Source organism: Rhipicephalus microplus, chromosome 9, assembly GCF_043290135.1.
Source record: "Rhipicephalus microplus isolate Deutch F79 chromosome 9, USDA_Rmic, whole genome shotgun sequence".
Taxonomy (NCBI): Eukaryota; Metazoa; Arthropoda; class Arachnida; order Ixodida; family Ixodidae; genus Rhipicephalus; species Rhipicephalus microplus.
The window spans coordinates 60,431,110-60,442,077 of NC_134708.1; the positions used below are offsets into that span (position 1 = coordinate 60,431,110).

The window sequence follows — 10,968 nt, forward strand, 5'->3', positions numbered from 1 at the left end:
CGCTGAGCGCCACCAGTGCTTGCGACGAGAGGACCACGTGCGAGCCCGTATACTAACCCTTTCAAGCGATCCTAGAGCGACTATGGCAAATACAATATCAAAGTGTCCACTGACATAGTTCTTCCCCTCGCGAATCAGCGAGCTACCCCATACGCATCTAAAATTTTCTGGGTGAATGATTTAGTATTCCCAAAACACCACCGGGCCTGCTCGGAACGTGAAGCACACTCTCAGGGAAAGCTGGAAGAGCGGCCTTTCTATAGAACTTTTTTCCAAAAACTCTTGGGACCGCCACTGCAAGCACACTTGCGTGACACACTTGCATAAAAATCAAAAGATTTTCTGTAGTAAGGAAGCATTCACTGTCATTCTTTGTTATTATTTGTAGAAGCGCGACACCCGCTACGCACTCGTAAGTCATCACGCACACTTTTCTGTTGCTGTGGAAAACGAAGATGACGAATTATGCGTGACCATAGCTTCCTGTAATCCGCGTTCTTTTTATCGTATAGCTTGCATTATTCGAAAACTTCATACTTCACATGGTATGCTACATTGTCTCGCATTTCGTGCCCTTATTGGTATTTTTTTCGACATATTTTCTTTGCTAAGCGAGAAGGAGTAGCCGGTACCACGATAATGACACCAACCTCCCCTATCCCATCATTTCAATAGAAAAAGGCGTTCAGTTATTAGCCAATCACATATCGTTAAGTGTAGCAGAGTTAACAGGTGAACAAGAACAAATACTTTAGTAATAGGTGGAATTATTCAATGGCCATTATGTACCCAAAATCGTTTTGGTACACATAGTGCTTTTTGTGTAGTAAATTCTTATAGTATTGCTTACCCAATCTGAAATCATAAAGAGTGATTATTTCCCAATAGTGCAACGAAATACCATCATTCATACCTCAAGTACTTGTCCGAACGATCTATCAATCATTTTTGCTGCCAGCTTCACCAGTCTCCCGTAGTGGGGAACTGCCATGCACAAGCAGGAAGCAAACGCGCAGACATTTTTGCCCCTTCTCACTGAGAAACAATCCACCTCACTACCGTATGCGAATGCCCGTTATCCCCACCGCAGTCAACGCATCGGTGAGTGAGAGCTCTACACTGCATAGACCATACAAGTGTCGTACGGCTTTCGCGTTGGCCATACGTATACAGCCTACAAGATGCGATGTCATTTAACCTTCACGTCAATATTGCTTAGACCCTTGCGACAATTTCCGGTAGTAGTGCCCAAGTAGCTTTTCAAACGCTGTATCTCCCAACTCTAGAACGATGAAGGTTGATAATAGTGCTAAATCTGGGCTCACTTGATTCCGCGCATCTCGAGAGAACAACCATAATGAGAGTGATTATAACGTAAGGTAACAGTAACACGTTGTGCCGTATTCTGCGCGGTCATATTTTGCATAAAGTTCCCCAGTAGCGGGAATTTGTATTCTACTAAAACTTGTCGTACGAAACTGGAATGCGTTACCACCAGTCAATTGTACAAGACACTTTGGATAATCTAAATTGAAGCTAGAGCTTATCCTGTAATGCAGCACAGGTGTCATTGACCCTAAAACATGTCGTTATTTTTCAGAAACATTCCTGACGTTCTGTAGCTGGAATGTCACGTATCTCGTTGTTTCTTAAAATATAAACCGGTTATGGGCACGTCTTCTGTCAACCGTTGTCTTGTCTGTCTTCAAGGTTTCCAGACGAGGAAATTGAAAAAAATCGCGAAACAAATCTGTCTTGCTGTAATGACGCATCCACCACCAGTTTGCTAAAACTAAATTGGTCGTATACCTACGCTCAATTATTAATCTACAAGTGATCGTAACCCCTAAATGTGGTTCATAAGAAAGATCGGTGTAGTAATTGTGAAGAAAACGACTTAATACACCGGAAGAAAATAGAAACTTTTGTAAGTCTAGGCTTCATTTTTTGGGGACACCTATTACTGAAGCTTACAACAAAAGCTGTCCGAAAATTCTCAAACCTATACGGAAAGATTTTATCACTCTGCTTTAATAATTACTTTTCTGTGGGGCGGCAGGCATATGGAGAGGCATGCAGTCATAAATTATGATATCATGTAGAGGAGCTAAGCTAATTGACTTTTGTTTTACTTTTGTTTTATTGACACAGGAGGTAGGGTCAAATTGAAAATTGTGGCTTATCTTGAGACAAGCCTGTTTCCCCTTTCAGGTTTAGCAAAAGCAGTCATTGGCAATTCCTAACGAATGATAAAATCTGGGCACTGTCATGGGTGAAACAAATGTAGAACTAACACGACTGCAATCACCGTCCTGAACATTCTTTTAACCGTCTGCACGCTGCGCTCGTCGGAAGCTTCGTTTTAGTTTCGATGGCAGAACTTGAGTTCCAATGCTGTGCAGCAATTACTAGAGCACGATTTTTTTCCTTTTCTACCATCAATGACTTCTTTGCAGGAAGAAAAGATATTCTCTCATTTGACCCAACCAGTTGTTCCTACAAAACTAAAATGCTATTTAGCTCATATTAGTCATTTACTACCCTCATTGCTGTGTCCAGTCATGTTAAAGTGTCTCCCTCCACAGAAAATTGTATCATAAACACAGTTATAAAATATTGCATTTCCCTTAGTTTGGGTGATCTCCCCACACAATGCTGAAACAACATGTAAAGTAAAACGTGTGTCATGCTGAAACGCGATTTTCCAGAGTGCATTTTATGTAGCTTTTAATGTAACTTGACGCAAACTATTCTACGTGAGAAATATCAGTGTGTCTTATTACTCATGCATATAGAACAAACTTCGAGCTTTCTGAAATCGTAGATTAGTGTAGCATTGCACCTACCATTTTCTTGCAGGAGTGAGACCACGCCAGTACCACCACAGTGACCGAGGAACACCATGGACAAGTTCAGTGAAGACGTGATGGCCCACTGTGTGGAATGCACAGCTGCTGAAAACCAAACGTGTCGAATTGTCGAAAACCTGTTAATCTTGAACAAGCTGCTCCGTGGCTCAATGAGGGAACTGCGAGAACGCCCAGGAGCGTCTGGCCAGCTTCACCTGGAAGACACAACTCAGACCGGGCCAACCATTCAAAATTTTGATACGTTGCAGCTGCCAGAGTACCCGGAGCTTCTAGGAACGTTGCTGAAAAGCCACCACTGCATTTCGTCGGCCCAAATTAAGCCATCGCTCGACAACTACACCGGCCGTGCCATTCTGGAGGCCCTTCGCCACAATTCAGGACTCAAATCGTTGTGTTTGATCTTGCATGAAGCATGGGCTATGGACGCTGCTTGCGAAGTAATACCTTGTTTGACTAGTGTCGTAGACCTGCAATGCAACTTCACTAGGTCGGAACCTATTCCACAAGTCGTCGTGGATGCACTGTTGCAGCTTCTGCAGAAGTCTTTCTCTCTGGAAACGCTACGTTTAATTGGTTTTCCGCTACGAGCGCCAGAAGCCGACACGTTCTTCACGGCGCTCTCGCGCAGATGCTGGCTCAGAGAACTTAGCCTAAATATGAATCTACTCGAACCAGAACACTGTCCACACGCCCTGATCGAATACCTCACCACGACAGCATTCCTCAAGGTACTGTTCGTGATTTTGTCAAACAAATCGTTGCAAGCGGCGTTTCTCGAAGGCATTTCAAACAACAAAAGCCTCGAGAAGCTCATATTGGTCGGTTTCAGAGGAGACGAAGAAGTAACGGGCGTTGTTGCTGGACTGATCAGTAGCAACAAGGTCCTGCGAAGCTTAACCATTTGGACCCTTGACTATATTCAGCCCGGAATAGCCTCCGTTTACGACTGCTGGATTTCTGCTTTGATAGAAAACGAAACATTGGAAAAACTGGACATTCCATACCAGATTTTCGAACCACCGCAGTGGGCTCGGCTCTTCCAGGCTCTATTGAGCAAAGAAAACCTTAACGTTCACATCCAAGATTGGGTAGACAGGCATCCCGACTTGTCCTTCTTATGTGCCAAACTCAAAAGCGGTGGCTTGAAGGAAAAAGTTTCCATTGGATATTACGATTTCCAACACGAAATTGAATTTTTGCAATGTAAAGCATTTTCGGAAGTACACTTCTCTTGGCGAAACGACCGCACAGTGGCCGCTTTGCGTGTACTGCCGAGCTGTCGTCATATCACCTCGATTAACCTTCGTATCAACAGGGGCAACGTGGCGGTGTCTTCGGCTTTCGCCGAGTTTCTGAAATCGACCACAGCCCTGCGAAAGCTTAATTTGTCTACTGGACTGGTCTCTCCGTTGGAAACCGATGATGACACACGGTGGTGGTCATTGTTGCACAAAGCGCTCCGTCGAAACGGCAGCCTTAGAGACCTAAGCGTCACCTTGTACGGAATGAGCGTTCAAGAAATGGAGGAACTGGCCGACTCCATTGGGCGAAGCACGAGCATCAGATGGGTTCATATCGAACCCCAACCCATCACTAACGCCAGCGCATTCGTCCGTCGCTTTTCGAAGGACATCGAACGAAACCACACCCTACTGACCCTAATCTGCGAAGGTCACATAGACGCAGTGGTAGCCGAACACTGGTACGTGGTGCAAGAGACGACGCGGAGGAATTCCGGCGTTGTAGCCCGAGCTGCCCGCCTGCAGAAGGCTGCACTTCTTGACAGGTAGGCCAGCGCTTACGATATTCATGTGTACGTGCTGTGTCATGGTGTAATTTGAATGTCACGACACCCATTTTCTATCTTCTCCCGAATGGCCTTCATATGTGAATCCGGTTTCATAGTCTGAACGCATGCTCCCTGATTGGGCAAGCTTGTGATTAACAATCTTAATTCTCCCTTGCGAACAGTATTTTCATTCTCTCAGAACACTCTTGCTATGAACGAAATATTTATTTATTTATTTATTTATTTATTTATTTGAATGTAGTCTGCGTACTGGTTAAGTTAGGAACCTGCTCCATTTGGGTGTGTTAAACTTTCAAAAATGGTCCGAAGGGTGCATACCGTTGTAAGATGCATACACTAGACTGTGTGGAAAGTGGTATTCCATACCACAAAAAGAGCCCGAAATGTGTCCATCTCGGACCAACCATCAAAATTAAATTTCAGTTTCATAATCAGCTGCTTGTGAGTTATTCTTTTCAGATTTGAGGTTTACTGAGTCGCAAACTAGACAGTTATGGTTTACCATTAGCGTAACCTCCGGGGTTAAAAGAATGGCGTTATTGTTGCGCAACAGTTCACTGTGGATAGCGCCTTATAGTTTAGCAGGATGGCGTTTACGTGGTTTACGTGCCTCAGGCATAGAGGAAGGAAAAACTGAGGAGAGGCTTTATCGTATCCCAATGCATTGCGAGACGTGTGGCGTAAATGATGTCAAATTTATGGGGCAAACAAACCGGTATGGGGCAAACTAAGCAGCATACTCTCCGCGGCGTGCTCTAAGCGCTGGTTCGCGTTTGCACGGACCTATCGTCCCGGCGTAAACTTGTCGCGTATTGCACGGTTTGAATGCAGCAAAATGTTCGAGCACACCTTTCCCAGACTGTTCGTGCGAGGCAGGCCTGAGCGCGGCGTGCTGAAATACTTCGTGGAGTGCTTTTGTGCAACAGCACAGAAATCACTGGTACGCGGCGTAATCGAAATCATTCAGCCCCTGAATCATCGCACTTGAACTCACCCGGCAGTATGACTTCTTTTTTCTCTCTCTTAGCCAGATTTCCCAACCTACGGGCTGATTAGCAGTTCTTTGTTCCTATATAGTGTCAGTGTGGCAATGCACGATTTTGGGAGCTTGCTTCGTAGCTATACTGTGCAACGCCAGCCTAGTACTTGACGTACTTCACGCTTGAAGGCATCATTGTATTGCATACGCGATCGTGCACGTAAAGTGTGTAATTCCAGTGCACACACAATTAACACACAGCGAGCCCACGCTGTACAATACAGACACACTTATTTCGACAACAAGAATAGTTTATTGCCCTTTAGTATGAATGACAGAACTTTTAAAAACGCGCCACGATGCCTACAACACAAAAACGTAAGTTCGAGTATGTTCTCAGTTGACACAATGAGTAAGAACTAACGCAGCGTAAAGCTGAGAGCTCCTAATGCAAATACCATGCATTATTGATCAACAGTGAAGCGAACATACGTGAAAAGTGCCACCAGGTACATCCGGCAGTGCACGCAATTCGCACCGAGTATACACTACAGCTAGGTGTCGCACACCTTTCCTGAAAAAACACGCAAAAGAAGCAGCACTCGCGAATTGACTCACCGCCGGCAGAAAACACCTACCACTCCGCCGGCGCCGTTTCCAAGCCCGCGGCGATGGCTGGGGCGGCTGCTTGCCAGAAATCGTGAAGTGTTTATCTGCTTCTCTGCTAGGAGGTTTACGATGCGGCGGCTTCTAGCGCTACTGTATATGCTACCTTTAGGCTACCTAAAGGTAGCATATACAGTAACTCTAGGGGCTTCACGAATATGACGTCACGCCCTCTCAGTTTTTTTTTCTCAATAACCCCAGGCCTTTAGCTGGCATGGTGGCGCCACCTATCAGAGGATTGATAAGGTAAATAAGCGCGAAAAGGAAAAGAAAACGAGAATGTTTGCCTGTGTCACCACACGAAGCATCGTTGAAGTTTATTTCAGTAATAAAAAATAATTACGAACCACGCACCAAACGCGGAAACATTTATGTTGCCAATTTGTTTATATCTATATTCTAGTTAGGCCTAAAGACGTTCGGAATGGGAAGCTATCTTAAAAGTTACGTTAGCTTAAATGTAATACTCGGTCATTGAAGCTAACTGAAGGCAAGCGAAGTCATTTTAAACCGCCGTGTGTTGCGAACGAAGTGACTCAACAGCTACGCCACAATCACTTTGGCGTCTAAAGTTGCGTCTAAAAAGCCGCCATGTTTACGCATACTACGTACACCACGCTAACACGGTAACGTTGAATCTAAAAAATAGCACGCGTATGGTAAGTGGCCCGGGTAAAGTATGTATCTGCGCATGCGAACTTCAATCCCGCTACCACAGTAAGCCCGCTATCCCGCTAAGCCCGGTATACTATAGCTTTCTATTACTTTCCTTTAAATGTAGCATGCCTAACTTCAACACGTTCATCACAATCGCATCATACTTTACTCGTTCCGTATGTTCATGCACTAGAATTATGGAAGCTGCTTTGCTTTTCCTGCTAGACAGTATAAAGGAATGTTCGTTATAGAATGTAGAGGAAGCTTCCAGCTTAACCATTTCCTCTATTTTTACACGAAATGCCTAGATTTGGTTGAAATTTATGGCGACCAACATGTACAACGGTTCTCGAGGCGAATATTCAGATTCAGTGCATCTTTAATTACGTTTGATTTCGCATGCAACGCCACGTACACCAGTTTTTTTTAACGTAATGCTTCTTTTGTCAAAAACTGGAAACAAGACTGACTGTGACGATGATCGATAATGTTCTCTTGAAGTTTCAGGGTATGGCATCTTTCTGCTCTGTTTGTGCACCTAACTTCATCTTGTGGGCCACACATGAATATTTATTCATGCCAGTTGGCGTGACAGTCTTTGGGAAGTTTAATATACAGAAATCTTCGACTCACGTGGCCGTTTGTATTCTTAGAAGTTTGCCTTGGTGTGAGTTATGTAGTTCAACTGCAACAATTATTACACTTTGTCTACCATGAATGTGACCTCGTTGCGCCTGGTTAAACCATTTTCCCTATTTTAATTAAAGAACACAGCGATGTATAGCAATATTGTTGCCCGGGTTTAATGTCCCGGAATCGCCATGTGATGAGAGACGTCACTGTGGAGGGCTCCGAAAATTTGACCACCCGGGCTTCTTTAACGTTCCCCCGAAAATGAGTACTCGGGCCTTAATCATGTTTGCCTCCATCGAAAGCAAGGCTGGCGTGGCAGGTATTCGATACGGCGACCTGCTGGTCAACAGTCTAGCCTGATAGCGACTTGTCATCCGTGGCGGGTCCACAGCCAATATGGTGACACGAACAGAAATGCGAGACCTCTGTGTCTGATATGCCCGTGGAGCAGTTATATGGCTCACTCATTCACATATGATAACGAACCTCTTTAGGTTCACTGCAAGCAAACCGTCACCCTCATCATAGTAATGCCAATTCACTACAGCCCAACACCTCACTAATGTCTGCGAAAATTGCAATGATATCGTGAGCTAATACCGTGCCGCACCTAAGTGAGTCACTCAAGGAGAACACTCCGTCATTGCTGGAGTGAAGCACATATACGGATTCATATACACAAAATTGCTTATATCAGAATAATTCGTAACAATGCTGCAGCTATATGTGATAGTGCAAATGCTAGTGTCGAATAAATAACGATTACCAATTTCTCAAAGGAGATTACTGCTCACACGTGAATTCGGCCTTCAGCCCACAGGCATCACAAAGCCCACCCCTTACACTCCTTACACCCAGAGACCGAGCAAGAATTCAAGCCTACATTACTAAAATATCTTAGCGAAAATCCACCAGCTTCTTCTGTACTTTTCTTGCTACGATGCCCCTAGATCAATTTATTATCATCATCTTACGCTTCAATCCCTGTCATTCAGTAATGACATAATGCAGTTTAAGCAAGCAGTGTTCAAACTCTGGTAAGTATGCCGACGTGTCCCCTGTTACATGTACCTCACGTAAGAGAAAAATACTTTTGTGAATATTGCTAAAACGAACCAGGGTCGAGAGCCATCATCTCCTTTGTGTTCACAGTCGGTCGTATTTAGCTCTATACCTCCCCCGCCCCCGGGAAAGTTCTCTGCGTCAAACTTTTTTTTTGCCCTGCTTCGGATCACGGAGGCAGGGCGGAAACCACGCTTATAAAAGCTCACCTAACAAAGGCAACTTCCAATAGAAAAGTCTTCAATTCAAAAACTTCGGTGTCGGCAAAACTGGAGCCTGTAAACTCATTGCGTGCTTTTGCAGTGTACGAGAGGCCCACGTTTCATTACAAAATGTCATATCATGGCATCATCATTGAAGTCATGTGATTTACATCACAGGAACTTCATGGTGACGTTCCAAATGTCGGCTCTGAGCTGTGATGGTGATGTCACATGGTGACAACACGGGAATTTTCGTCATCACACACGTTGACTGGGAACGTCGATAAAGAACTGCATTCGAGTGAATATCTAAGAATATTGCTTTAGTGTTATTCGCTGCCAAAAAACACTGTTCCCGTGCAGGTATGTGAACGGAGCCTTGCAGCGTGTCATGCAGCATCCTGCGCTGCTGGTCGAGGTCACAGAGCTCTTGAAAGTGGAGAAAGCAGAACTAGTGAACTCGATACGAGACCGGCTGGAAGGACTGGAAACCTTGGACGGATTCATGAAGTTGGCAGGAGTGATCAAGGAGAGAGTCGTCTGCCATCCTTCCGACGATGGCTGCACGCAACTGGATGCCTTGAACGAAGACTGCTGGAGGCACGTCCGACAATACCTCTTCCTAGATGACGTCAAAGAGGGAATCAGGCGGAATGGAAAAGCTCTTAGCTGCAGGGAGTTAACACGTGGCAATGATGCGTGAAGAATGATATGAGCATCGTGGTGCGTTTTGGCAACAAACGCATACCTGAAAACAGTCATGCTAAAAAGTACGAGGACAACCACGCACCTCATTCTCCGAAAACATTCAATGTCTGCAGCTGTGTTGACAAGACTTGTGCAAATGTTGGCGCAATACATTTCACTAGCTCGCCTTCTGCAGGAGAAATAAATACGTATCTTTGAACTCGCGCATCGCCATTGTAATTTTCACAGGCTCAGCACAGTGAATGTGAATCGTTGCTATAGTTAACGAAGCCAAATTGATACCTTCGAACCAAACACGCTTGCTCACCAGCTAATTGGATAGGACGATTCGTCTAACAAAAGTTTTCTTCGGTTCATTAGGCAGTGAAGCGTAAGTCACCGAAACCGTACGTACAGTCTGGTGATAAAATTCACGTGTGTGTTATCAAACGAAAGGGGTCAGGCAGGTTCAAACACCCTTCCATCTACAATGAGCAAGCAAGAGATGGATTGCCTCGGAAATTAAGAAGGACTTAGCCTGTTTGGTGCTTGATAATCATGTCTTTTGCTTTCAACAGCTCGGTTATTTCTATTTTCATACCAGGCGAGTGACCTTTTCTCACAGGTTCCCATACCACTCCGAGTTCTAATACCACAGGGTGATTGTCTTCTTGTGTTAATTTGCCTTCCCAAAGGCGCAATTTCTTCATTGCCACTTGTTCTGTCACCAAACACACGGACAATGCCAGCGCGAAGCGTACAGCTTGTCAGGATATGGCACTTATGACAACACACACTGTTACCTACAGTTACGCAGCCGCGAACGCACAAACCGACGTGAAATCAGCCGATCATGTGCGATGGTCCGGCTGGACAAGGTAGGGCTGATCATGGACGATGATCATCCAGGTAAGTGAATATTCAGGGCCTCCGTCACCGGATGTAGAATATGGTAATTGGGGATTTTATGGTGCTTGAAAGCTGACCCGATGGTCACTGGATCAAAGAAAGCTGCGAATTCATCCGAAGAAAGCTGATTGCTGAACTGTTATCTTTTTATAATTTTATTGGAGTAAGGCAATGTTTGATTGATTGGTATGTGGGATTTATTGTCCCAAAACCACCATATAATTGTGAGAGACGTCGTAGTGGAGGGTTGCGAAAATGTCGAGCACCTGGGGTTCGTTAACGTGCACCTAAAATTCAGCACACGGGCCTACAGCGCTTTCGCCTCCATCGAAAATGCAGCCGCCACAGCCGGGATTCGATCCCGCGACCTGCGGGTCAGCAGCCAAGTACCCTAGCCACTAGACCACTGTTGCGGGGCTTGGAGTAAGATAGAGCGCGCTAAAGCGTAGGCAGCCACGTAATTTTCCTGATTAAGCTCTCCTACGCTCATTT

At 45.0% G+C, this 10,968-nt stretch overlaps 1 protein-coding gene across 1 annotated transcript; it reads left to right on the plus strand.

Annotated features, from left to right (window-relative positions):
- The first annotated feature begins 1,017 nt into the window (after nucleotides 1–1,017).
- LOC142771349 (uncharacterized) lies at nucleotides 1,018–9,791 on the plus strand. Its single transcript, XM_075872825.1, has 3 exons — nucleotides 1,018–1,101; nucleotides 2,860–4,656; nucleotides 9,244–9,791. The coding sequence occupies exons 2-3, from the start codon at nucleotides 2,903–2,905 to the stop codon at nucleotides 9,581–9,583; spliced, it is 2,094 nt and encodes a 697-aa protein (XP_075728940.1). The 5' UTR covers nucleotides 1,018–1,101; nucleotides 2,860–2,902; the 3' UTR covers nucleotides 9,584–9,791.
- Nucleotides 9,792–10,968: the final 1,177 nt, after the last annotated feature.

Bases quoted from the DNA above. Each gene is read 5' to 3' on its own strand.
- LOC142771349 (XM_075872825.1), top strand. From the start codon at position 2,903: ATGGACAAGTTCAGTGAAGACGTGATGGCCCACTGTGTGGAATGCACA. The intron at 4,657-9,243 runs GTAGGCCAGCGC...GTTCCCGTGCAG, and splicing joins AAGGCTGCACTTCTTGACAG to GTATGTGAACGGAGCCTTGC.